The 27375-nt window shown below is 63.5% G+C and overlaps 1 protein-coding gene across 4 annotated transcripts; it reads left to right on the forward strand.

Moving 5' to 3' along the window:
- PCDH1 (protocadherin 1) lies at nt 1–26464 on the forward strand. Of its 4 annotated transcripts, XM_055140991.1 has the most exons (6): nt 2753–4332; nt 8144–9006; nt 12694–14889; nt 20091–20310; nt 20980–21018; nt 22409–22546. In XM_055140991.1, the coding sequence occupies exons 1-5, from the start codon at nt 4197–4199 to the stop codon at nt 21003–21005; spliced, it is 3441 nt and encodes a 1146-aa protein (XP_054996966.1). In that variant the 5' UTR covers nt 2753–4196; the 3' UTR covers nt 21006–21018; nt 22409–22546. The 4 variants fall into 4 exon arrangements, with proteins under 4 accessions (XP_054996965.1, XP_054996967.1, XP_054996966.1 ...); XM_055140990.1 differs by lacking the exons at nt 2753–4332; nt 20980–21018 and adding an exon at nt 1–183 and having other exon boundaries at nt 22409–26464; XM_055140989.1 differs by lacking the exon at nt 20980–21018 and having other exon boundaries at nt 2759–4332; nt 22409–26464.
- Nucleotides 26465–27375: the final 911 nt, after the last annotated feature.

Genomic DNA, 27375 nt, shown 5'->3' on the forward strand with positions numbered 1-27375 from the left:
GCCGCCGCACACACTCGGGGAGCGGGAGCGCGGCGCGGACGCCGGGGCTGCTGCGCGCACAGCCAGCCCGAGCCCGAGCCCGAACCGCAGCGCCAGCCCGAGCGGGGCCGAGCCGCAGCCCGGGCCGGGCCGGGTGGCGGCTCATGGACAGCGGGGCGGGCGGCCGGCGCTGCCCCGAGGCGGGTAAGGAGCTGGCGGCGGTGGCGGTGGCGGCGGTGGCGGTGGCGACTCCCGACCCGGAGCGGCCATAGCCGGCGGGAGCCGAGGGAGGGGCGCGCTCGGCGGAGCGAGGCCCCCGGGGCCCGGCGGGACCGAGGTGGGGGTGGCTGAGAACTGGGTGCGGGGGTTGCGGCGGTACCTCCGAGGCCTCCCAGGTCCGCAGCGAGACCCCGAGAGAGGAGAAGGCGCGGAGGTGCGGTGGGGGAGGGTGTTTGCGCGGACCCCAGCCTGGGCGTCCGGCACCCCGGCGTGCTGGAAACGGCGGCGAGAGGGGGACTCGAGGAACGCGCGGGCTGGAGCGCGGCTGGGGGAAGCGAGCAGCCCCAGGCTGCTGGTTGTGGGGTGGGGGCTTCCCGAGGACGAATTCCGCAAGGACCCTCCACCATCACGCACGCACACACTTGTTGGGCGAGCACTCGGATCGCGCGGGCGCTTCCAGCCCCCCGCAGGCCCCCCGAAGGCCCCGCGGCCGCCGTGAGCGCGCACATACATCCGTGCATATGTGCGCGCGGACATGCCTCCCGCACACAGCGCCCACTGGGGCACCGGCACCGGCTCAGAACCGCTTGGGCTCTGCACGCAAGCGCTAGGGACACCGCCACGGATGTGACATTCGGCGACCTGGCTCCACACACACCATCCCGTGCCCTCGCGCCAGTGTTCCAGACCACCGCTGGCCCCGATGACCATTCCACGCACACCTTTTAAGACACGCAGCCGAACCTAAATTATGTCACCGACTTCTTGGCCAACACGTTGCTACCACACGCAGGACCCACAGCCCCGCACCCTCATAAACACACACCCCGGAGTCTGTGCATACACCTTGCCGGCACACACCTTAACACAATAAGTGGCACCTACAGCGGTGCCTCCGTCACAGCATCCTCCACCTCCCACATCTCAGCAGTGGGTGTCGCACACACCCACACCCGGTGCCACCTTACACCTTGCAGCGGGCACCCACAGACGCGCACCGGCGGCCCCTCTCTCTGGGAGAGCACATTTAGGCCGGCGGAAGCGGCCGGGGTCGGGGGCGAACCCCCAGCGCCCCTGCGCCGGAGTCGAGACATTGTTATTGTAAATACCCGCGCGGCCGGAACCCCGGGCCCCGCCGGAGCCGCTTCCTCGCCGGCGCCTCCCCACCCCCACTCCGAGGCCGGCCGGGGCTGGGTGTTCCCGGAACAAGCTGGACCTGCTTAGGCCGCGCCATCCCGCCTCCCCGGGGCTCCTGGGGCCCAGGTCTCCGCAGAGGGGCGCAAGCCCGGGGCGGTGCTCACCACCCTCTCTCGTCCCGTTCTCTGCGTTCTCCCAGGCACCTGGGTCCCCGGCACACCTGGGTCCCTCACACCTGTGCCTCTCACACCTGGGCACCCCCTCCGCCGGTCGCGTCTGCAGGCCAGAGTCTGGAGGACGCCCCCAAAGACCTGGTGGGGGGCAGGACGAAGGTCGCAGCCGCGTGCGCCGGAGTCAGGTTAATCAACGTTGAGACCGACTCGCGCCCCTTACCCTCTGCCACCTCCCTAAGCCCAGACTTTGGGCCTCGGTTTCCCCAGTTCTACGCTGCGACCTTCCTTTCTTGCAGGAAATATTCGGGGGGCGGTCTTGAGGTCTCCGAGAACTGAGCACGGACCAAAGACCACCCCCCCCCCTTTTCCTCCCGCCGGGAAAAGGTCGGTTTTCTGAGCAATATCCCCGCCCGCGCCGTGCTCGCAGCTTTGTGATTCCGGCGCCGGCTCCCTCCCTGCACCCCCTCCTGGCGCCCGCTGCGCGGCTCCCGCCGACGCCCGCTTGCAGGGGGGGACTCTGAGCGGAGGCCGGAGCTGAGCGGAGGAGGAGGAGGGATTCCCCCCGACGGCCCCCGGGTGGGGGGCGCCTGGGCCTCGGGCTGACCGAGCTGCGTTTTCAGGGCGCCGCCGGGGTGGGGGTTGGGCCGCCCGAGCCCGAGGAGGAGGATGGAGGAGCAGCCTCCGGGTCCCCGCCCCCCAACACACACTCTCTCTGGGCGTCCTCTGGGAGACGCCCGCGCAGCGGGGTTTGTGCGGGGAGAGCCGGCTGACCACCGCGGCGCTGAGCGCCCGTGGGAGACCGGGAGCCGCTGGCCTTTTCCATTACCTGCCCTGGGCACATCCTCTGTCGCTGCCAGGAAGCAGGGCACCCAGATGGTGTTTGTGACAGTCCGGAGCCAGTGGGGGCCGGATGGCACTTTTCTTGACATAGGGACCTAGGAAGACGGAGATCTGTAATTACAACTGGGCCAGGGCTGGGAGCAGGGAGAAGGATGCGCCTGGCCTCCAGGGCGGCCAGAAAGGCAGCACCGGGTTTGAGACTGGCCTCAGTTGCTGCCCCCTCCGCCCCATTAATAGTTCTGACAGGCATTTCTGCTGAAAAGGGGTGACTGGATGATCTGGGGTCTTCCTGGGAGAGGTGCTGCTGCAGGGGCTCAGAGAGAGGGGTGAGTGCTCCCCAGGAGGAGGGAGAGGTGGAAGGGCTGGGAAAGGGCTGCAAGAGTGGGGGAGGACCGAGTAGGAGCCCAGGGAGCTGGTGTGGGAGCTGAAGAGGAAAAAGAAAAGGGAGGAGGGTGTGGGGGCGGGGCAGGAGGCTGCCCCTACCCTGCGTGGTGGGTGCTGTCCTGAGCGCCTGGCCCACCAGGGCTGGAGAGGTTGCCCAGCAGGAAGACACACACCCTCTTGGCCTTCGCAGGCCTTCACACTGACAGGGGAGTCATTTGGGGGGCTGACTGACTAAGCGAGCACCTTATGGGTGCTATGGGTGCTACTGTGTGCCTGGCACCCATATCACACGCTCTAACCCGTGGTTGAAAGATAACGCACAGGCGCTTTTGGCCCTTGGCCTGCCAGAGGCCTTAATGCCTCCCATCTCCTTGACTCCTGCCTCCCCACAGCCCCGAGAGTCAGGGGCTTCTTCCTCCTGGGTCACAGGGTGGAAGTCAGCTCAGACAGGTGAAGTCACTTGGCCAAGGTCACGTCGCTGGGAGGTGGGGCAGCCAGGGTTCGAACCCCCGACCCTCTGACTGGCCGTGCAGGTGCCTGGAGGGTTGTGGGAGAGCTGGGGAGAGACTCTGAGGGTTTGTTCACAGCAGGAGGCCTCGAAGCCGCTCCACCCCACTCAGCCCTGCTGGCCTAGCCTCCTCACCCAGACCCTGCCCTTGCCCCTTGGTGCCCTGGGCCCCTGGCGCCGCTGTTGTGTAACCCTGCAGGGTAGGATGGGTGGGACAGTGGCTGCTGCCGCTCCGGAGCTCCGTCCTCAGCCCCAGCGTGCTCTGGGCTCTGCGCTGGGTGGGCTGACCCCGGGCCCACCTGCCCCACTTCCCCTCTCCTCCCCAGATGTTGTCACCACTGGCTCTTTCTTCATCCCGGCCTTGCCTGGACTCTACCCCCTCAAGCCTCCGTGTGAGGTGAGGCGGCAGGGGCTTCCCAGGGCCCGTGTCCCCGGCAGAAGGCAGCCAGAGCTGGGCGCGGGCAGATAAGGCTCTAGGAATCACTTCAAAGACCGCCTCTGGGACTGATGACTCCCAGTCTGCAGCCCAGGGAGCAAAGTTCAGGCTTGGCTGCTGGCTGGCCCGCCTCGCTGCCCTCAGGCTCCGTGACGTGTAGTCCTGAGCCCGAGAGAGGGGCTGCCGCTGCGGCTGAGAGAGGAGAGGAGAGAGGAGGATATCCCAGTCTGAGTTTCCCTTCCCCCACCCACTCTCCCTCCCAGCCTCCGGCATGTGGAGAGCCGGCTCTACCCTTATCCTTATTTTCTCAAAGGCTGACCGCTCCGGCTTGCTGTTTCTGGGACTAGGATAACGAATTATTCTTCCTGCACCTCAATTTTATCAGCTGTACTATGGAGCTGTGTAATCACGCGCAGTCCGTTTCGGAGGGTTGGGAGGAGTCTCAGGGATAATGCATGTAAATGTAGTGTGAGCCTCGGTGCTGATGTGAGGGACGCCGCCAGTGAGAGCTGGAGAGGTGATGATAATCATGGAACCTGCGTGTCTTTCTCGACTCTGGATGCAGCATCCCGATGGTCCGGGATCTTTGCCACACAAATGCCCGGAGCTTGCTTCTGATCCCACCCTGGAGCCAGAATTCCTGAGGTTGGGGCCAGGTAATGAAGAAACAGTTCCCTTTTAAAGGAACTCTTCAGGGGCTGGAGTGATAGCACAGCGGGTAGGGCGTTTGCCTTGCACGCGGCCGACCCGGGTTCGATTCCCAGCATCCCATATGGTCCCCTGAGCACCGCCAGGGGTAATTCCTGAGTGCAGAGCCAGGAGTGACCCTTGTGCATCGCCAGGTGTGACCCAAAAAGCAAAAAAAAAAAAAAAAATAAAAAAAATAAAGGAACTCTTCAGAGGCCTAAACCCCTTCTACTCTCGCCACCGCCTTGGGCAACTTTCCTGTAGCCCCATTTCTCCCCAAATTCCTTTTCCCTTCTAGGATCCCTTCCCCCGCCACACACATATGCCCTTGCTTTATTAATTGGGTTTTTTGGGTGGGGGTGGGGGTGGGGAGGGTTGTTTGGTTTGGGGGCCACACCCAGCTGTGCTCAGGACTTACTCCTGGCTCTGCTCGGGAGTAACTCTTGGCAGTGCTCAAGGGAACATATGAGATGCCCGGGATCAAACACAGGTTGGCTGTGTACAAGGCAAGCATCCTACCCACTCTGCTCTCTCTTCGGCCCTCTTCCCCTGCTTTGTACGGTGCTCTGCTGGTTCTTGGTCTGCCTCTGAAGCAGGCCACCGAGGTCTCTTCTAAGGGTTACAAGGTGAGAGAGAGAGAGAGAGAGAGAGAGGGAGAGGGAGAGGGAGAGGGAGAGAGAGAGGAGAGAGAATGAGAATCTAGATGTGTGTGTTGGGGTGGGACTGAGGGGGGTGTAGAAGCATGCTGTGTAGGATGGCTGGAGCCCCATAGAGTTAGAGCCCCAGGTTATAAGAGAGATCCCCAGATGAGGACGAATGCCCCGCAATGTGGGTGGAGCCAGCCGGAGCTCCTCCCATAGCCTCAGAATGGTTCTGACCCTGCCAGGCCAGGGACCTCTGAATTTGAAGCCAATTTTGCATTTTCCTAGAAAAAAGATCTACCACCTTGTGTTGGGAAATTCTTGTTTGTTTGGGGGCCATGCTTGGTGGTGTCTGGGACTAGTCTCAATTGGGTGCCGATGCTCTCAGTCAGTGTCTTAAGGAGGAGCTGCCCCCCCCCGCCCCCCAGAGGGTCAGCGTCGCTGCTCAGGAGTGAGGGGGAAGCTGCCGTCAGGATGAGGATCGAGGATCGCGCCCGCCGCTTCCACGGCTCAGGACTCACGGAGGACCCACGGTGGTCCCAAGTGGTGTGTGTGTGTGTGTGTGTGTGTGTGTGTGTGTGTGTGTGTGTGTGTGTGTGTGTGTGTGTGTGTGTGTGTGCCTGCCGGGGAACAGGGCGGGATCAAGGGGCTTGAAGGAATGAGATTCTCTGGAGAAGGCTCCGGCATGTGTGGGGGGTGGGGTTGGATAGGTAAGAGGAGCCCCAGGAAGGTAGCGAGGGGAGGGTGGGGGCGGGGGATCCTAATGGAACTGCAGATACTTGCCTCCTTTAAAGAGATTAAGATTACAGCGGAGAATTCCCACTCTAATCTGATAATGGCCTCACACTCCCGAGCACATTAGTGACCTGAGTGACCGGGAGGGGCGGCCTCACACGGAGGAGGAAGTGAAGTGTCTGCCGTGATGAGGCTCTCAGCGGGCATCTACCGTGGACCAACGCAGAGAAGTAAGGCGGGCAAAGGGCCTGCCCACTGCTGTAGGAAGCACATTTCCAAATGACTCTCCCAGTTGACACCCAGTTCCCAACATCGGTGCTTGGGGAAACCATTTGTCGAGTTCTTCAATCACCCCCGCTCGCCATGGTCTCAAATTTGCTGAGATTGGTTGCATCATCCCTATTTTACAGATAGGAAAACTGAGGCTCTGAATTGCTCACTCCAGTTTACGGCTACCAGGAAATAGGCAACTGGGACTTGTCTCCCAGCTGTCTGCTGGTCCAGTCCTTGCTCTTTGCCACACCCGGTTGCTTTACCTGGATCGGTTGGGTCCCACCAAGGAAACTGACACATAGTCATTGAATTAGAACCATTGTCAGTTGCACAATGGCAGGCTGTGTCAGTCTGGTTCATGACCCAGTCCTGGTGCCCAGGACAGAGCCCGGCACATTGTTAGTGCCCAATAAACATTTTTTTGTGAGTGTTTTTGGACCACACCTGGCCTGTATTCCGGGGGTCACTCCTGTCTTGTGATCCGGGGGTTGAACTGGGGTTGGCCAGGTGCAGAGCCAGAGCTTTAACCATGGTGCTGTCTCCATAAACATTCTTTTTGTTTCGTTTTGTTTGGGAGGCCACACCCAGTGCTGCTGGGGTCAGGGGGAGCACTGCACTCAGGAACCATTCCTGGCGATGCTCGGGACCCCTCTGGGATGCGGAGGATCGAACCCAGGTCGACCATGGGCAAGGCAAACCTCCCGCCCACTTTCCTATGTCTCTGCCCCTCCATAAACAGTCTTGAACATGTGCACGGGCTCCTGGCGCCTCACTTGGTGAAGCTGCGGCCGGTGGCTGAGGCGAGAGCCCTGTCCTCGCCTGCAGAGAGCACGGCAGCGCTGAGCCGCTTGGGAGGGCGGGGCCTGGGGCGGGATGATGATTCACTGCCTCGGGATTGGGACAGACAATGTGTGGCTGTGAGTCGAGGAGGAAGAGGTCTCTGTGGGCTGGACAGGCCTGGAAGGCGCCCTGGACGGGGGCGTGGTGGGAGACGCCTAGTCCAGATGCAAGTGGCCAGGTGGAGGCAGGCGGCTGAGACTCAGCCCTCGGCCCCAAAGACCCCAAAGACCCCAAAGGCAGGATCGGAGACTGGGTCTGCAGGGGGGGTGGGAGCAGGGTTTTGTTAGGGTTTTATTAGGGGAGGGGAGGGGAGGGAAGGGTTTGCTCACCCTCAGACTGGGGGAGGCCCTGGAGAAGCGGTGCCGAGGGGAGTTCCTAGGGCAGGTCAAAGGTGGGGAGGGAGCCAGGTGTAAACAAGGCCGGATGTTTGTGGACAGGTCAGCCAGATGTTGGTGGAGCAAGCAGGGGTGTGGGAAGTATTTCGGAGGCAGCTCTGGCCCAGTTAGACCTGCTGGGCTCCCCGGGTGAAGGACAGGCCAGCTCCCAGGATCGGTCCCAGGGCTGACCCCAATTTTGCCGGGGGAGGACAGACAGCTCCACCTCACCCCTAACCACGTCCAAGCCTCCACAGCTTCAAGCTGGCCTTCCCCGGGGGTCGTGAGAATAGGGGGGCTTAGGGTCTCGAGCTCCACGCATGCACAAGACTGCCGTAGCCCCTCTGCACCGCTGCTCATGGCAACAGCTACAACCGCAGCGAAAGGGGTTTGGGCAGGGGTTTGGGCAGGGGTTTGGGCAGGCTGGGCCTCGTACACAGCCGCGCAGCTGGAATCTCAGCTGGAATCTCGGGAGGGAGAGAGCGGGGCGGGGCGGGGGCGGGGGGGGGGGGGAGGTGGAGGTGGGAGGTGGGTCCGGGCAGGGGATGGGGTCTGGTGCCTCTGTTCTCCCGTGATGGGGTGTCAGGCCGCCCTATCTCAGTATCAGGGTAATTACCGCGGGTGACTAAGGCAGGGTGCAGGTGAGAAGGAGGTGTCCGCCAAAACTCAGGGAGGAGAGGGAGTGGCGGGTGGGCCGGGCGTTCAGGGCAGGAGCGCTCAGCTGCTCCCGGCCCTTTCTGACTGCTCAGACCTCGCCGCCGCTGTGCCCAGCTTCCAGCTTCAGGCACCACTCAGCCTTCTGCGTGGGGCCGGGCACTCCTGGGGGGCAGCCAAGGGTGGGGGGGGCTGGGGTGGGGCAGCCGCCGGGCCAGGTGCCTCCCTGCAGCTGATCTCCTGTTGGCCTCTTCTCCTTGCAGCCCTCCTGTTCCTGGGGCCTGTCAGGATGGGGCCCCTGAGGCCCACCCCAGGCCCTGGGGGCCAGCGGTGGCAGCTTCCCCCCTTCCTGCTGGCTCTGCTGCTCCTGCTGGCTCCGTCCCCAGGCCACGCCACGCAGGTCCTGTACAAGGTGCCGGAGGAGCAGCCGCCCAACACGCTCATCGGGAGCCTGGCCGCTGACTACGGGTTCCCAGACGTGGGCCACCTGTACAAACTCGAGGTGGGCGCCCCGTACCTGCGGGTGGACGGCAAGACGGGCGACATCTTCACCACCGAGACCTCAATCGACCGCGAGGGCCTGCGGGAGTGTCAGAACCAGCTCCCGGGGGAGCCGTGCATCCTGGAGTTCGAGGTGTCCATCACGGACTTGGTGCAGAATGGGAGCCCCCGGCTGCTGGAGGGCCAGATCGAGGTGCTGGACATCAACGACAACACGCCCAACTTCGCCTCGCCCATCATCACGCTGCCCATCCCCGAGAACACCAACATCGGCTCGCTCTTCCCCATCCCCGTGGCCTCGGACCGCGACGCGGGGCCCAATGGCGTGGCCTCCTATGAGCTGCAGGCCGGGCCCGAGGCACAGGAGCTGTTCGGGCTGCAGGTGGCCGAGGACCAGGAGGGGAAGCAGCCGCAGCTCATCGTCATGGGCAACCTGGACCGGGAGCGCCTGGACACCTACGACCTCACCATCAGGGTGCAGGACGGCGGCAGCCCCCCTCGGGCCAGCAGTGCCCTGCTGCGGGTCACCGTGCTCGACACCAACGACAACGCCCCCAAGTTCGAGCGACCCTCGTACGAGGCCGAGCTGTCGGAGAACAGCCCCATTGGCCACTCGGTCATCCAGGTGAGAGGCCCCTCTGTCAGGGACATTCCTCCCGCCATAGCACATGAAAGGTGGGCGCTGAGGGGACACGTCTAACCAGGGAAGGCCTTTCTGTACCCCCACCCCGCCCCCGCCCCCACCCAGCCAGCGATAACTCTTTCTCCTTTATTTTTGTTTTGTTTTGTTGGTTTCAGGGCCACACCTGGTGATGCTCAGGGGTCACTCCTACCAAAGCTCAAGGGGCCATAAGGGATGTCAGGAATCGAACCCGGGTCGCCATGTGCAGGGCAAGCACCCTACCCGTATTATCGCTCCAGCCCCCTCTCTCAACTATTTAGGTGACAGCTGCAGGCATCAAGGTTAGGGGCAGTAATGGGCCGCTCCCCACCAGAGCTGAGCAGCGGTTAGGACAGTGACAGGCTTCCCCATTTTAGACCAAGGAGCCGAGTGGGAACCAGGGAGCCCCCCTGGTCTCAGGGCAGCTTCGCTGCCCTCGAGGGCAGAGCAGAGCTTCGGTCCTCCCTGGTGATGCCAAATGAGATCATTTGAGCCAGGTGAGTCCTCCGAGTGCTGGAAAAGGACTCGCAGATCTGGCTCCGCACTGCCTCCTCTAGTATGGGGCACCCCGGGGGTGGGGTGCTTGGCACCCGGGGATTTCGGTTGGTTCTCAGCACCCCTCTCCCTGGGAACTGCCCCAGGGGCTGGGCAGCCTGGTGGGGCCGGGGCCAGGAGGGAGCCGCGTCCCGCAGACTGGGTGGGTGTATCTCCGCTGTCATCTCAGCCTGGCTGCTGGCCAGCCCCCCACCCCCCCACCCCGCGCCTTCTCCTTCCCCACAGGCTCAAGCCTTTGATGTCAGGCGCTGATGAGGGTCCGCCTGCCCCACACACCGTTACCCGGCCTGGGAACCCTTTCGTCCTGGTCCTCAGATGCGGGGGGCTGTGGGGAGGCGTTTCAGCCTTTTTTGGGTTTTTTGTTGTTTTGTGTTTTTTGGTTTGTTTTTTTTTTTTTAAATTTTGAGACTGGTGGATTTGGAGCCTGTCGAAGAGATGCTGAGAAAGTAAAGGGAGACAGACAGTCGGTTAATAATGATAGCCTCCGTGCCGGGCTCTGTTCCCAACGTATCATAGATATCATATCAGTCATCCCCACACTGCAGGGTGAACATTATCCCCATTTTACAGATGGGAACCGGAGACACGCAGTGAACTGATATCACCCAGCCAATGTGCTCAGATCCCACTGTGAGGGCTGGGGCGCTGGCCCAAAGGATTGGGGTGTGTGCTCTACCTGCAGGGGCCTTAGGTTCAAACCCCAGCACTGCATGGTCTTTGGAGCGTGGCCCCCAAGCAGAAAACAAAAAAGATCACAGGGCTAGAGCGATAGTACAGAAGGTGAGATTCAATCCCCCAGCATCCCATGTGGTCCCCCAGGCACTGCCAGGAATGGTCCCTGAGCAGAGAGCCAGGAGCACCAACCCGGTGTGCCCCACCCCCACCCCCCCAAAAGACAGATGCCAATTAAGGCCACATCCAATCCCTAGCTTCCAAGTTCTCATGCCCATAGCACCAAAGCAGGATTGGGAGTAGAGAGGGGACTGAGGAAGGCAGGGCTGGAGAGAGTGGGAGAGGACCGGCAGGAGCCGGGGAGGATGCGGAAATCAAGAGTCATGGGCGAAGGAGAGGGTGTCTAATGACAGGTGGTGACAGATAAAGGCCTCGAGGGAAAGGGAAGCGCTCTCATGGGCCTGAGAGGGACCCGGGAACAAGGACCCCGGTCCTGGAGAAGGTCCTAGCAGAGCCTCGCAGGCCACAGCAGGGTACCGGTGTGTGTTGGCACTGAGTTTCTGAGATGGGCACCCAGGAGGCTGAAGGGACAGGCGGTAGGAATGCTGGCCGGGAGGGCACACAGCTGGCGTGCACGAGGCCCCCTTGAGTTTTATCTCTGGTACCTCCTGTCCCCCTCAAGCATCACTGGGGGTTGCCCTGGTGACCTTAGTTCTGCTGGCAGAGACCACCATCATTACTTCCTATTCTCTTAGGAACATAGAGCGAGGTGGGGCTGGAGAGATAGCACAGCGGGTAGGCCGTTTGCCTTGCATGCGGCCGACTCGGGTTTGATTCCCAGGGTCCCATATGGTCTCCTAGCAGCACCAGGAGTAACTCCAGAGCATCGCCAGGTGTGACCCAAAAAGAAAGAGAAAAGAAAAAGAAAATAGAGCAAGGAATGCTGTTCAGGGAGCACTTTCCCAGGAGCAGCAGTGTGGCATTTTTCCATTTCATCCTCTCGGTTCCAGCATGGAGTGGGTCCATTAGGGTTCCTCTCGGACACCTTTGTGGGCTGATACTTGCAGGAGTTGGACAACTGGCCCCAGGGTCATAGTTGTCAAGAGCTGCAGCCAGGATTCAAACCCAGGGCTGCTTTGGGCCCCAGAGACTTAAGAGCTGCCTGTCCATCAACCCCAGGCGACCCCCACACCCCCGCTCCGCGCCCGTGCCTTCACCTGTCTGGCCACGACCTACCTTCCCCCTCGTGCTCCCCCCTGCCCCATGCTCCCTCACACTCAACCACACCTGGTTCCCGTCGGTTTGATCCCGCCCATGTTTGTGTAGCGTTGGGCCGGGTGTGCGGCAACCGTGGCATGAGGGCGTGCCCCGTGCAGAGGGACAGACAGCTTATTGTTTGACGCTGGGAGCCCAGCCCGCTGCCAGCAGGCGCTGCGGCCTGCACAGCCCCGCCCTCCTGGCCGTTGGGCCGGATTCCTCAGGCTGGTGCCTCGCCAGCGCGCCAGGCGGAGAAGCTGCTGAAACAGGTTCCCCCAGTTTGACGGAGCCCTGGCCTGGCAGGCTCGAGCTGACCCACATCCCCACCTGGGCGCTTTCAAAACGTCTTCCCTCACTGCGGCCTCCAGGTGGGCTCTGCGGACACAGGCGCACGAACACGCCTCCTCACGTGCTCCCCCGCTGTCATACATGTGGGTGCATGTATGCGGCGTGCAGGCCTGGTCACTGACGCGGCTCTAGCCTGAGCCCTGTAGCCACATGTGGTGAAGACCAGTTTAACAGGCAGCGGGCCCCGCCTGGTTGCAGACAGGGGCCTCATCCTCCCCACTTTGGGTGGTGGTAGCTTAGACCTGCTTTTCTGAGGCTCAGAGAGTGGACAGAGGTTAAGTCACTTGCTTAGAGTCCCTAGTTCAGTCCCCAGCACCGCATGGTCCCCCAGGCACAGCCAGGAGTGACTCCTGAGCACAAAACCAGAGTAGCCCCTGAGTACTGCCAAACATGGTTCCAGTAGACCCCTACCCCACCAAAGAAAAAGAAAAGAGTGCTACTGGACAAAGGTCACATGGCCCCCGGTGGGCTCCCAGGATATTCCAAGGGGTCATAGGTCAAAATCCAATCAATACAAGGTCACAGCACATGACTAGTAGACAGGGTGGGGGGCGGGGGAGCAGAGACAAACACATCAAAGAGTGGCAGGTGGAGCCCACTGCTGACCACTCGTGTCTCTGACGTTGCAGAGTCACGCTTTGCGGCCGCCTCTGCTCCCCAGGATGGCCGCTGGCACGTGCCGGCAGCGTTGGGAGGGCCAGGACGCCATGCAGGCCTGGGAATGCCTGCCGCACTGCTGGAAAGACGGTACCCATGTCTTCATTCACGCTTCCGCGCTAAGCCATCCCTGCTCTCCTGTTTCTCTCCCCTACCCTGTAGGTGAAAGCCAATGACTCGGACCAAGGGGCCAACGCCGAGATCGACTACACCTTCCACCAGGCGCCTGAAGTGGTGCGGCGCCTCCTGCGGCTGGACAGGAACACGGGGCTCATCACGGTGCAGGGCCCCGTGGACCGGGAGGACCTCAGCACCCTGCGCTTCTCGGTGCTGGCCAAGGACCGAGGCACCAATCCCAAGAGCGCCCGCGCCCAGGTGGTGGTGACCGTGAAGGACATGAACGACAACGCACCCAGCATCGAGATCCGGGGCATCGGGCTGGTGACGCACCAGGACGGGATGGCCAACATCTCGGAGGACGTGGCGGAGGAGACGGCGGTGGCTCTGGTGCAGGTGTCCGACCGAGACGAGGGCGAGAACGCCGCTGTCACCTGCGTGGTGGCGGGCGACGTGCCCTTCCAGCTGCGCCAGGCCAGCGAGACGGGAAGCGACAGCAAGAAGAAGTACTTCCTGCAGACCACCACCCCGCTGGACTACGAGAAGGTCAAGGATTACACCATCGAGATCGTGGCTGTGGACGCGGGCAACCCCCCGCTGTCCAGCACCAACTCGCTCAAGGTGCAGGTGGTGGACGTGAATGACAATGCGCCCGTGTTCACCCAGAGCGTCACGGAGGTGGCCTTCCCGGAAAACAACCAGCCGGGGGAGGTGGTCGCCGAGGTCACGGCCACTGACGCTGACTCGGGCTCCAACGCGGAGCTGGTGTACTCGCTGGAGCCGGAGCCGGCCGCCAAGGGCCTCTTCAGCATCTCGCCGGAGACGGGCGAGATCCGGGTGAAGACTTCCCTGGATCGGGAGCAGCGAGATAGCTACGAGCTAAAGGTGGTGGCCGCCGACCGGGGCAGCCCCAGCCTGCAGGGCACGGCCACCGTGCTGGTCAACGTGCTGGACTGCAATGACAACGACCCCAAGTTCATGCTGAGTGGCTACAACTTCTCTGTGATGGAGAACATGCCGGCGCTGAGCCCGGTGGGCATGGTGACCGTCATTGACGGGGACAAGGGGGAGAACGCCCGGGTGCAGCTCACCGTGGAGCAGGACAATGGGGACTTCGTGATCCAGAACGGCACGGGCACCATCCTGTCCAGCCTGAGCTTCGACCGGGAGCAGCAGAGCACCTACACCTTCCAGCTGAAGGCCGTGGACGGGGGCGTCCCGCCGCGCTCGGCTTACGTCGGCGTCACCATCAACGTGCTGGATGAGAACGACAACGCGCCCTACATCACGGCCCCGTCCAACGCCTCCCACCGGCTGCTGACCCCGCAGACACGGCTCGGCGAGACAGTCAGCCAGGTGACGGCCGAGGACATTGACTCCGGGGTCAACGCCGAGCTCACCTACAGCATCGCGGGGGGCAACCCTTACGGACTGTTCCAGATCGGGTCGCACTCGGGGGCCATCACCCTGGAGAAGGAGATCGAGCGGCGTCACCACGGCCTGCACCGGCTGGTGGTCAAGGTCAGCGACCGCGGCAAGCCCCCGCGCTACGGCACGGCCTTGGTCCACCTCTACGTCAACGAGACGCTGACTAACCACACGCTGCTGGAGATGCTGCTGGGCCACAGCCTGGACACGCCGCTGGACATCGACATCGCCGGCGACCCCGAGTACGAGCGCTCCAAGCAGCGCGGCAACATCCTCTTCGGCGTGGTGGCCGGCGTGGTGGCCGTGGCCTTGCTCATCGCCCTGGCCGTGCTCGTGCGCTACTGCCGGCAGCGGGAAGCCAAGAGCGGCTACCAGGCCGGCAAGAAGGAGACCAAGGACCTGTACGCGCCCAAGCCCAGCGGCAAAGCCTCCAAGGGCAACAAGAGCAAAGGCAAGAAGAGCAAGTCCCCGAAGCCCGTGAAGCCCGTGGAGGACGAGGACGAGGCGGGGCTGCAGAAGTCCCTCAAGTTCAACCTCATGAGCGACGCCCCCGGGGACAGCCCCCGCATCCACCTGCCCCTCAACTACCCTCCCGGCAGCCCCGACCTGGGCCGCCACTACCGCTCCAACTCCCCGCTGCCCTCCATCCAGCTGCAGCCACAGTCGCCCTCGGCCTCCAAGAAGCACCAGGTGGTGCAGGACTTGCCGCCCGCAAACACGTTCGTGGGCACCGGGGACACCACGTCCACGGGCTCTGAGCAGTACTCCGACTACAGCTACCGCACCAACCCCCCCAAATACCCCAGCAAGCAGGTAGGCCAGCCCTTCCGGCTCAGCACGCCCCGGCCCCCGCCCCACCCCTACCACGGGGCCATCTGGACGGAGGTGTGGGAGTGACCCAGCGTGGACCGGGCTCCCCGGGGGTGCCGGGCCTTGGGAATGACCCAGCTCCCCCGTGGCTGAATGAAAACGGAGGGATGGGGGTGCTGTGTGGTGTCCTGCTTCCCGCCCCCTCACCCCCCACCTTGGGGGTGGGGCAGTACAGGCCTGTAGGGCTGGTGAAAGCCCCAACTCTGGGCAGATGGGCGGAAACGCAGGTGAGCAGCGGGCTGGAGGGAGATGGAGGAGCGCAGGGAGAAGTCGGTGCTATGCTTGGATCCGAGACGGCCAGCGGGCTTCTCTCTCGGAGAGTCCGGGGAGACAGACCTGGAGTCCGTGTGGGGGACTGGGTGGGGGACTCTTTCGGGGAGGGGGGCCTCCCCTCATGGTGCCTTCTCTGTGTAACTGTGTGTGTCACCCTTTTCCCACCCCAGGCTTCTGGGGCTGGGCCCCAGCTCCCCTTCCCCAGTCCCAAGCATTTATCCCTGACAATAAAGTTCTCTATTTTTGGAGTTTTGGCTTTTTCTTTGCCCGGAACTGAGAGAAGGAGTGAGAGAGACTGGAAACAGCCTTTGACCTTAGGTCCTTACCCAGAGTCCCCTCCCCAGCTCCCCGCACCTCGCCCCCTCTCCCTGTCCTTCCCAGCAGCCCCTCGGCATGTCCCCTCCCCCCTCAGAGCACTGTCCCCCGGGCAGGCCCTTGGAGAGTCACCCAGTCCCCCCTCTGCAGCCCTGGTTGAAGGCGACCTTTCCAGTTTGACCCTGTCCTGCAGCTGCCACAGCCACGGAAGCCCCTGACCAGCCCTCGCATGGGTGGGTGGGTGGGTGGGTGGGCGCAGTTCTCTGGGACAAGGCAAAGCTTCTAGGTTCCCCTGGTCACTGTCCCTCAGGGCAAGACCATCCCAAGTCCCTTTCACCCCAGGGGCCTCCCAGACCCAGCCGTGATGGAGGGGACACTCAACTTCTTGGGATTGAGTTGCTCGGAATCCCCCCTTTTACGGTGCTCCTGCTGAGCAGGGCCCTGGTGTCCTAGCCCTGCCCGCCCCTGCCCTTCCTTCAGCACCTTGCTCTGGTCTCCCTAGCTGCTGGCTCTTTCTCTCTCTCTCGCTCCATCTCTCACTTCCTGCTCCCCTGAGTCTGCCCTGTCGCTGGCTGTGTCTGAAGAGAAGGCGGGAGGAACTCTAACGCCTGGGTGAAGGGCCTGAGGTCCTGGGGGAGCCTCTGAGGCCAGAGGCAACCCGTCTCCATGGTAACGGAAGAGGTGAAGACACTCTGGGGAGGGCCACGGCGCCAACTCTCCACTCTGATTCTGTCCAACAACTCCCCAATGCTCTGGGTCACCCCAGCCCCCACTCCCCAAGTGAAAACTCTTGGGGGCTTGGGAGGATTTCACGGGGAAGTGAAATCTTGTTTCTTCTGAACAAGCGAGCATCCCTTAGTTGAGTTCCAACGGCTCCTGACCAACCTTTCTTGGTCTTTTGCTCCTGTCCTCCCTGGCGCTGCCCGCCTCTCTCTGTCCACCTCTGTTCCTTGAGCTCTTCCTTCTATTTCTCTCCCAAGGTTCCTCGAGGTTCAGTCCATCCCACCCATCCACGGGGCCAACATCCCTGAATATCTTTCCCCAACATTCAGGACCAACCCACGGCCATCACGGGGTTGAATCCAGGCAGCTAGGCAGAGGGTCCTACTGTGTGCCCTGCCGGGTGCCAGTCACCAAGGAAACGGTCGGACTTGATGATACAAACAAAGGAAAAGATGAGGCAATAGAGACTGAAGCATCAAGTGAGACGTGCCGGAGTGAAGCTTCCCTAGCTCGTTCCACTGCTTCTCCGGCTGCCACTCACCTGGGTTTCGAGTCCTTGCTAGGCACAGCCTGCCGTGCCCAGCTCCTGGTGAGATTAGCTCATCCGAGGCGCACCACTCTGTGACTTAGGTCATTAAAACTCTCACAGATGTGAGGACTAGTTGGAGGTAGAGTCAGAGTTAAGTATCAGGGCCAGCAGGTTGAGCGCGTGCTTTGCACAGAGGCCCAGGTTCAGTCCCCAGCACGGGCCAGAGTAATAAGACAGCGGGTAGGGCACTTGCCTTGCACGGAGCTGACCTGGGTTTTATCCCCAGCAACATATAAGGCAACCCCTGACCCCGCCAGGAGGGATGCCTGAGCATGGAGCCAGCAGTAAATGCCTGGGAACAGCCCAATGTGACCCCAAAACGAATAAAAAAATTCTTAGTCCACCACAGGGGGCGGGGAGCTAGAACAGCAGGAAAGGCGCTTGCCTTGCTCATGGGTCAATCTCAGCACCCCATATGATCCCCCACACCCCGCTAGGCGTGATCCCTGAGCATAGAACCAGGAGGAAGCCCTGAGTACAGCCAGGTGTAGCCCCAAAACCAGACAAGACAAAATCACCACATAGCTGGGAGTAGCCCCCCAGCCCTGCTGGGTGTGGTCCCCACAAAAGTCAAAACAGCACAGGTGGGGCTGGAGCAATAGGACAGCCGGTAGGGCATTTGCCTTGCATGCGGCTGACTGGGTTTGATTCCCAGCATCCCATATGGTCCCCTGAGCACCGCCAGGGGTGATTCCTGAGTGCAAAGCCAGGAGTAAGCCCTGAGCATCGCTGGGTGTGACCCAAAAAGCAAAAGAAAAAACAAAAACAACACAGGTCATCAATTTCCAGAGCCTGCTGTTTCCCAAGGGGCTCTAGGGAAGGGGGTCCAGGATGAAGTTTCTCGGGCTAGTAGGAGCTGCACAGCTGGCTCTGCTGAAGTTGTGGAAGGCTCTGGAAGGCTCCAGGACGGGAGCAGGTGACAAGGTACAGCTCCAGGTTTCCTGGGCTCATGTCCCCCGCCACACACACTGTATGGGGCAGGGCCCTTTGAGGAGACGACCTGGGTAGACTTGGGGTAGGCTTCAAGGGGAAAAAGAGAGACTGGCACAGTTCTGTCAGGAGTGGGGGTGAGGGTAGGGTGAGGCAGGCGGTGGGTCAGGGAGAGAACTAAGAGGTGAAAGCAGAAGTGGGGTACACAGATGTCTTACCCAAAGTTCCTACAGGGGAAGTGGGGCTCCGAGAGCTTTGGGGTGAGCTCAGTTTTGACACGCCGGGGCCTGTGGCGGACTTGGAGGGGAAAGTGGGAGACAGATGGTGCAGGAGGATGGACGGACGGATGGATTTGGTTCCGGTTATGGAGGAAAGACCCCCAGGTCTCTGGATCACTGGAGGTGGGGGTAAGGAGGAGGGGGCGCAGAGCAGCTCCGCCAGCGTTCTGGGTAGCATCATCCTTCTGAGTCGGGGTGAGGGGGCGCAGTGAGGGGACCGGCTGCTGAGGCTGGAGCGGAGGGCTCGTCTGGGCCACGTTGCCCGTGACAGACAGGAAGGGCCAGAAAGATCCTGCAGGGCTCAGGATTTCAGTGCTAGAACTGGAGAGCACTGGGAGCATTTGGGAGCTTTGCGTGCCTCAGAACTCGAGGGGGTATTTAGTACTGACTATAATACAGCGCTCCATTTTCCAGACAAGAAAAGAAAGAACCGAGCAGGCCTCGCAGGTGGAGCGGAAACCTGAGGCTGCATGTGGGTTCTGGAGCGGGGCTGGGCTGAGGTTCTGAAAGGTCACACCACAGCTGATGGAGGTGACCACATCCGCACCATGTCACAGCCCCCGGGCCCAGGTCAGCTTGAGGACCTCGTCTCATCTCCAGGTCCTTTCGTGTTAAGGGGGGGGTGTATCCAAAAGAATTGCTAACTCGGGCTCAGAGCTATAGTACAGCAGGTAGAGCATTTGCCCTGCACGCGGCCGACCCAGGTTCGATCCCCGGCATTCCATATGGTCCCCCAAGCAGCACCAGGAGTGATTCTTGAGTGCAGAGCCAGGAGTAGCCCCTGAGCATTGCTGGGTGTGACCCAAAAAGCTAAAAAAAAAAAACAATTGCTAACCTAAAGGGGGGGCCCAAGGCAGTGCTGATCTTCTGGCCCTCCCACACGCCCCTCCAGTTTCCTGAACGCAGTGGAGATTGTGGGGGTCGGGAGGTGGGTCTGCCAGGCCACTTCCTCTGGCCAGGTCAAGGTCCTCCAAAAGGGTGCTAGAGCAGAGACAAGAGCCCCGTCAGCACCCTAGACAGAGCAGCCTGCAGGGTGCAGGGGCTGGGCCTGGCCTGCACTCCCAGCCTGAGCCGCCCTCCACACCTCCTCATTTCAGCTTGGCAGGAAAGGCCACGGCAGTCCCAGGTGGGTGATCCGGTGACTGTCTGGTCGTGCCCTGTGCCAAGACGAGGTTGCCAGGTTCCGGGGTGATCTGTAACCCATGGCAGGCAGACAGACAGGGCCGCGGGTTGCACGGTGCTGCAGCCAGCCCCGGGCTGGGCTAGAAGGCCTGGCTCCACGGAGCACCCCACCCCACCCGGAGCTCAGCCAGGATGGTGCCAGCCTGCACCCCTGGGTCCTGGGCGGGTCCTGGGGGCCCAGCCCGCTGCCCTGAGAGCTTCCAGGTCTAGAAACCCGGGGAGTTTCTATTGTTCTGCTTCCGTGCACACCCCCGGACCCAGATGCCCCCGTTTGTCATCAGTCACCTTTTCCTCCCCCTTACGCCGCCACCCCACTGCTCTAGAGGGGATGGGGGGGGACCCTGAAATCGAGGAGCAGAGAGAGGCAGGAGCTGAGTCTCGTGGGTGCTGTTTGCAAGTGAGGGGACACGGCAGGTGCTGGTGAGTTGTTGGGAGGGGGCGCGGTTGGAGTCTGCACTGCTTTGAGGGGGCTCCCGGAAACCCCGGCAGCCGGCTGGCTCTGCGGGAACCGGGGGCGCTGGCTGCTGTTGTGCTCTGGTGTTGGCTGTTCTGGAGTGGACCGAGGCCGGCCCACATGGTCGCTGGGCTGTCTGTGGTGGTCATCCTGTGCCGGGCCGATGTGGCGGCCCGGGGGGCCAGAGCATCGAGATGCCTGTGCTGGGGGGACTTTCAGGAGGGGTCTCGCAGCGCCGGGGCCAGTCCTGGGTGGGGATTGGTGCTTTCTGGGGGCTCTGCTGTGCCGGGAGGCCTGGCCTTGGTGCTGCTGAGGCCTTGGGGGCGAGCCTGGTGTGCTGGTGGTGGCCCCTGGGGGCAGCGTGGCCACCCGCAGTGACCCACCCACCCTCTCCCTGCAGTTACCTCACCGCCGAGTCACCTTCTCCGCCACCAGCCAGGCCCAGGAGCTGCAAGACCCGTCCCAGCACAGCTACTACGACAGCGGCCTGGAGGAGTCGGAGACGCCGTCCAGCAAGTCTTCCTCGGGGCCCCGGCTCGGCCCCCTGGCCCTGCCCGAGGACCACTACGAGCGCACCACCCCCGATGGCAGCATAGGAGAGATGGAGCACCCCGAGAACGGTGAGGGCACCCCAGGCATCAGGAGAAGCCCGGGGTCGGGGCCTTCGACGGCACCTCCATGTCTCGGGGTTCTGGGCGCTGCGGTGGTCACAGTACAGAGGGCTCAGGCGCAGGGGCGGGCTCTGGCCTGAGAGCTCTATTGTGCCCCCTTTCCAGCGGAGGAAACTGAGGCCCAGTTACACAGAGGAAGTGGGGGAGGGGAGGGCAGTCCCAGCAGGCCTTGTGTTTGGTCACTTCCCTGGGCGCAGGTGCCCCAGACGGACAGCCAGAGGCTCAGGCAGTGGGGAGAGACTCTCGGGAGGACCGTTAGGTAACTTAAGGACTCAAGGAAAGAGGGGAGGACCCTCAGGAGGCTGTGAGGAGCTGGGAGAGGGGCGTGCCCTCCTACAGGCAGGGGAGGCACAGGGGGCGGCCGGGGGCAGGTGGGGGTGGATGGGGCTGTGCCAGGTGTGTGTGGTGTGTGTGTGTGATGGTCTGTGCAGGAGCACCCTAAGCTTCCCCTGGGGATGAGAGACCCGGGCTGAGTGCGCTCCTCGGCTTCACCTCCTCCCTCAGTCTCTACTCCAGCGGCCCTCAGGCTCGGGGGGCCCTTGTGTGACCTCCCGGGGTCTCCGAGTGCCCTGAGCATGCGCCATCTCACGCCCTCTCGTCCTTTTTGTGCCCGCGCAGAGCCGGCTGGCCGGAGCAGGCCCTGAGGCGGAGTGCCAGGTATGTGGGAGCTGCCGTGGGGTCTGGGGTCTGGGGGACTCGGCCCAGCACCCGGCCCCGCCCACGCTCTGCTCCGTGCCAGGTTGGGGTCCCCCACCTCTGCCTGAAGCCGTTGATGGAGCCTTGGCACTTTGAGGGTTAAACACAGAGCCATTCCCCTCCTCACCTGGGGCTGGCAGGAGGCCAAGCCAGGGTGGGTGGTGCCAGGGGAGCCCCCGCCCCAGGCAGGGCTGCTCAATCATGTCCCTGAGGGGGGTCAGCGTCTGGTACTGTCCCAGAGCGAGGGCGGGACAGGGGCAACTGCGACAGGAAGTGCTCACGGCCGGGTCGTCCCCATGGAGACCGTGCTGCCCGGCAACCACGCTGGCTAACTGCTGATGTCAGGCGGCCAAGTCCTGTTCCCGTGGGTGTCCGGGCAGGGAGCCGGGGCAAGGCCCAGGGTGGTGGCTGGTGTAGGGGCCCCGGAGTGAGGCGGGAGGGCTGCATGGGTGTGTGTGGCTGTGCGTGTCCCCTTCCCCGGCTGTAAAGCTGGGCCTGGCGCTTTTTTTGGGGGGGGTTCCAGGACGGCCACAAGCATGGCAGGGCTGGTGGGGTTGCAGAAGGGAGGTGTGTGCCCAGCCTTGTCGAGGGGTGGAGGATGGTGGTGCCAAGGCAGATAGGTGGAGGTGTGTGTGTGTGTGTGTGTGTGTGTGTGTGTGTGTGTGTGTGTGTATGAACAGAGACAGAGACAGAGCGACAAAGAGACAGAGACACAGAGCAACAGAGAGAGAGATGCGACCAGAGCAGTAGTACAAAAGTTCATTTAAGGGGCTTGACTGACAGCACAGCAGACAGGGTGCTTGCTTGCACGCTGCTCTCCAGGGTTCAGTGTGTGCTCAGGCACCCTGTATGGACCCCTGAGCCCTTCCGGCAGTGATCCCTGAGCACAGAGCCAGGAGCAAGTCCTGAGCACCACTGGGCAAGGCCTAAAACACATATACGCACACACAGCAGGAGAGAGAGGGAGGGAGAGAGGACAGAGAAAGAGAAAGAGGAGAGGGGACAGAGGCGGGGAGAGAGAGAGGGGAAGAGAGAAAGAGGGAGGAGAGGGAGAAGGAGAAGGAGGAAAGGAGGAAGAGAAAGAGAGAGGGGGAGGAAGAGAGAAAAGGAGCACGCCCTCCTGGCCCCGGGGCGGCTGTGTGGGGTCCGAGCTGCATGTGTGCCCCGTCTGAGGGCAGATGGTGCGGGTCTGTTAAGGATCGCTGGTGTGCTTGGAGAGGAGGAAGAGGGGGGCATGTGGCGACAGTGAGGGGCGGTTGCCTCTCTATGGGGCAGGCAGGCAGGGGCTGGCAGCCCTGCTGGGGGTCCGGGTGGAGCTGCCCGGCCTGACCTGTCCCCCTTGTCCCCGCAGACCTGCGCCCTCTGCCTGACGTCGCCATGACGGGCACGTGCACCCGGGAATGCAGCGAGTTTGGCCACTCCGACACGTGCTGGATGCCCGGCCAGTCGTCCCCCAGCCGCCGCGCCAAGAGCAGCGCCCTCAAACTCTCCACCTTCGTGCCTTACCAGGACCGAGGAGGGCAGGAGCCTGCGGGCGCCGGCAGCCCCAGCCCCCCGGAAGACCGGAACACCAAAACGGCCCCCGTGCGCCTCCTGCCCTCCTACAGTGCCTTCTCCCACAGTAGCCATGATTCCTGCAAGGACTCGGCCGCCTTGGAGGAGATCCCCCTGACCCAGACCTCGGACTTCCCGCCCGCAGCCACTCCGGCGCCCGCCCCGACGACGACGGCCAAGCGCGAGATCTACCTGTGAGCCCCCTGCTGGCCGGCCGGCCCCCACCCGCCCCAGCCGCCGGCCAGTTCCCCGGACGGGCCCATTCCAGGGCCCCCCGCCTGCCCCCTCCAGCGCGGACTTGCTGGCCATGCCCTGGGTGGGGGGGAGAACGGGCCTCCAGCCATGCTGGCCCTTCCCCCACACAGGGTCCAGGGCCCCCCTCACTTCATTCCCCCAGCCCCGGGAGCCCCTGCTTCCCCCTGAGGGGGCTCCCCGCAGCTCACGCCCACCAGGGCTCCCCTACAATGCCGACGCTCCCTTCCCTGACTTCAGGGAGCACCCCACCCTCGGGGCCGGCGGTGGGGTCAGAGGCGGTGGCCCACTTGCTACTCATCACTCCCCACGGGTGGGCTGGCCAGGGCAGGGTGGGTCCCCCATTCCGCCCCAGAGCAGGGCTGAACTGGAGGGGCCCTCTCCCTGGGGCCCCCTCCCCCCCTGAGGAAACTCTTGACCGCCAGGAGCTCCCCGAAGGGCTGACGTTACCAAAGGTGGGGCGGGGAACGGGGTGGGAGCGGCCGGGCCTCGTCTTCCGCACTGCTCCTGGGCTGGCCCCCCCGCCTGCCACAGGCCCCAGCCTGCTCCCCCCGGGCGCCCCCTTCCCTGCCGGTCACGCAGTGTCTGTACATAAGGACCTTGGAATGATGTCCCCATTTCTGCCTGATTTGCAACTTTTCTTGTTGATGTTGTGTTGTCTTGGGGGACCCCTCTGGGGGGGGGAAACCTGCCCTGTGCCCCCTCCTCCCTGCCGCAGTGCCCCCCCCACTCCAGGCCTCTACTGTTCCATGTTGTAAATACCCCTGGGGCCGTGGCGGGGTGGGGGTGCAGGCCAGGGAAACAGCGGGTGGGTTGGGGTGGGGACGGGGGTAACATTCGCCTATCAGCAGAGCTGGGCTTTTATTTAATTTTTTTTTAAAGAATACAAATCTCTATTTTTTTGGAACTGTTGCGCTGTGCCCTGGGGGGGAATCCCCGCTCAGGCTGGCCCCCCCCATCCAGATGAGCATCACGGAGGGGCCCTGAGGCTGCAGGGGGCAGCTGGACAGGGGTGGGATGACTGTGCCTCTGGCCTGGTTCGGGGAGCTGGGAGCAGGAAGGTTTGCTCAGGGGGTGCCGGTAGCCGTCCCCCTCGCAGGGCTGGCGCCCTGCCCCTCCCTGCGCCCACCCCCATCCCCTGCCATGACCCGTCAGCCTGTAAAACCACCATTGCCTTGATCTCAGGGGGTGGGAAGGGCTGCCTCAGGGCACCCTGGGCTCCAGGCCCCCTTCTTCCAGTTGGGCTTCCCTTTGCCAGGGTCGGGTCCCGTGGGGCAGTGGGTCTGGGGGCCGAGAAGCCCAGTCAGCCATGATGAGGTGGGGGGGTTCCTTCACCTCAGGGGGCCGGGGTGTGAGGGGCACCCTGCAGGGCCCCCGTCTCCCACTGTGGCCATCTCAGAGCCTCAGACCCTCTTCCAGAAGCCCCACTGCCTTGGCCCATACCTCTCCAGCTCCCCCGGGGGCCCGGGCTGGGGGGCTGGAGACTCAGGGTATGGCCCTGGCTTGACTTCGTCTAAGCTGGGGGCTACAGGGGGGTGGCGGCGGCCGGGGTGTGAGAGGGGTGGGGGCCAGGCTGCTGGCTTGTCTGGTGCCTTTGGGAGCTGTGCTGCTGGGGTCTTGACTCCCGTCATCCCAGAGACCCACCTCCACCCCCAGAAAAGCCAGGGGACTCAAGCTCCCCCCATCCTCTGCTCCTCACCCCGCTGGCTTGGCGGAACGGTGCCGGCAGGCGAGCACTGTTCGGCTGGGCCCCCACGTCTGCAGCCCTTCCCTGGAAGGCTGGTGGGCACCGTGGGCCGGGGTGGCGGCAACCAGGTCTAGGGGTCGGCCAAAGGCTCCTTTCCCTGGGGGAGGCCCAGAAGTGGGCTGGGGCTTGTTCAGGAGACGGCCCCTCCCCCCTGCACAAACGGGGTGGGTGCAATAGTGGAGCGGGAGACAGGAGGTGCCCGGCGGGCAGGTGGGGGCCGGAGATCAGGATTCTGGCAGGAAGATTGTATGGGGCCCCTTTGCTTGGTGGGGAAGGGGGTCCAGCCAGGAGGCCATCCTGGGGTTGGTGGACCCCACCCCCTGGAAGCTCCTGGAGGCCGAGGCAGCCCGCCCTGGCCCGGGAGACCCCTGAGCACCAAGCAGAAGGGTGGAGGAGCACTTTGCACAATGGAGAAGCCAGAAGGAAGCGGGTGGCCCAGAGGGCTGGGGGGGGGTGGCGCTGAAAAGCACAGAGGAGGGACCCTTCCTGCAGCCAAGGCCCAGCCCCCACAACCCCAGTGGGGTGGGGCGCTGAACCCAGCACACCTGGGCGCTCCAGAGGTGAAACCAAAGGTGGGCGGGGGATGGGTGGCAGCACCAGGGACCCCCCTCTTGGTCCTAGGTCTGCCCTGCTCTTCCCCAATGCCTTTGTCGCGCGTACAGTTTTATGTACAACTAGGCGGCATTTGGCCAGAGGAGACCCCCCCAACCCCAGCCTGACCCGGTCAGTGTCTTCCTAAAGGGGACCACGTTGGTCCCCGACCCCTGCGCCTGAGCACCCCCCAGCTCGAGGCTTAGGGGAAGGGTATGTGGGAACTTGTTTCTCTCCTCGGGTCCTCCGAGTGTCTCACATCCCCCGGGGGAGAATCTCGGGGCACCCCTCACCTCTAGGGGGGCTCTGTGGGCCCCATCTCTCCCCTTTGGGAGTCTGCGGGGCAGGTGGGTTCCCCCAGGGGACCATGGGAGCTCGTCTCCCCCCACCCCCCCTCCCCTGCTCTCTGGGAGCCTCTTCCTCCCAGGGCTCCTGGGAGTGCTAAGGCATGTCCGTCTACAGCACCCCTCTTCCCAGGGAAGGGGGGCACGTTGGGAAGCATGTCTGGGAAGGGATGTTTCTGGTCCCCCCCACCCCCAGCTCCAGTGGGGGTGTCTCTGACCCGCAGCACTTTGGGGGCCAGCCGGTGCAGCTCGGAGCTGTCTCCTAGGGGCGCTGGGACATCTCTCCCAAAGCCCACCCCCGCCCCCACGGGCCTCCGGAGCCATTTTCCCCGGCGGGGTGCGGGTGGGGGGCTGACCCCGCCCGGGGTCGGCGAGGGCCGTGTGGGCCATGAGAAAGTCTCTTAGGGGGCCTCTCCGCGGGGGACTTCTCTGGGAGGGGGGACTGTGTCCTGCCCAAGGGGCTCCCGGAGCGGAGTCCACCCGTGGGGGGCGGGGGGAGACTGTGTCTCCTCGGGTTACTGAGTGGGGAGGGGGGCCGTGTCTCTCTCGTGTGTCGGGGGGTGGGGGTCGGGGAGGGGGGTTCTGGGCGCGTCGGGTGCCCACTCTGGGGTCGTGTTTCTCTCGGTTCGTGCCCCTTCCCACCGCCTCGCTCCTCCCGGGAAGGGCCCCGCCCCGCCCCGCTCCACCCCGTCCCCGGCGCTGCGAGCACAATCCCCGTTGATTTGTAATGATTTCTGTCTCTTTCTGTCTTTCTCTTTCTCTGACACCCCCCCACCTCCGCCGCGAGCATGCGCAGGCACCGCCCCGATTCCCCCCCCACCACCTCCGGTTCGGTTCGTTTCCGGTTTGTTTGCTGAGCTGTCAATGAAAGACCCATGTAATTACTCCCGAGCTTTACAATAAAAGTGTGAAAACCGGACCTACTCCTCTTCTTGCGTGCCCGGCTTGTGGGCGCAGGGCTGGACTAGCGGCCTAGGGTGGCGGTGGAGGGACCCCAGACCTGCACACATTTATTTCCCCCTGGTACTCCACAGGGCACCCCCGCGCCCTGACCCACCCGGCCCGGTCCGTCTCCATCCCCTCGGGGCGCGGATGTGCAGCGGTCCCTTGTCCTGGGGGGCGGGTACCCACCCCCGCACCCCTGCTCCCCCGCAGCTGGTGCGAGCTGCAGCGCTGCATGGGAGAAGGGGCGGGAGACATCTGCGAGTCTGTCGCTTCCTCCCACGCTCAGGAATAAGCGGGTTGCAAGTCGATTTCGGGGACCCGGAGAGGTCTCAGTCCCCATCTCCGCCGGCGCCCTCCTCCCCGCCCCAGATTTCCCTGCCCGAGCGGCTGCGGGGTAAACACCTGCTGGACCCAGGTCGGAGCTCGGAGGCCTGATCCGTCGGGCCCGCCTCGCCCCGGGAGGTCACGCCCCCTTACCACGCCCCCAATCGCGTGCCCCGCCCGGTGAAACCACGCCCCTAGCCGCGCGTCCGGGGCCCGGCCACGCCCCTAGCCGCGCGCCACGCCCCCCGGGCCCAGCTCCTGCACCCACCCCCGGGGGCCCGGTTCAACCACGGGGATTAGCCGAACGCGGGGACTAATCCTGGATGAGCCCGCGTGTAAACCCGGATCGACCGCGCCACGGCGGGGGTCGCGGGCACCCCCTCATTTCCCAGGGCCAGGCGCCCAGCCCTGGTCCCCACTCCCGCTGCATTGAGAACCGTGCGGGGACGTGGGGGGGCCGCCTTCCCGCTCGGGCCCGCATTGCGGGAGGGATCGGGAGCGGGAAGATCAGCTGTCAGTGGTGTAGACCGAGGTTCCCCTGGACCCAGAACACTTAGGTTC

The sequence above is a fragment of the Sorex araneus genome, chromosome 6, assembly GCF_027595985.1.
Source record: "Sorex araneus isolate mSorAra2 chromosome 6, mSorAra2.pri, whole genome shotgun sequence".
NCBI classification, from domain to species: domain Eukaryota; kingdom Metazoa; phylum Chordata; class Mammalia; order Eulipotyphla; family Soricidae; genus Sorex; species Sorex araneus.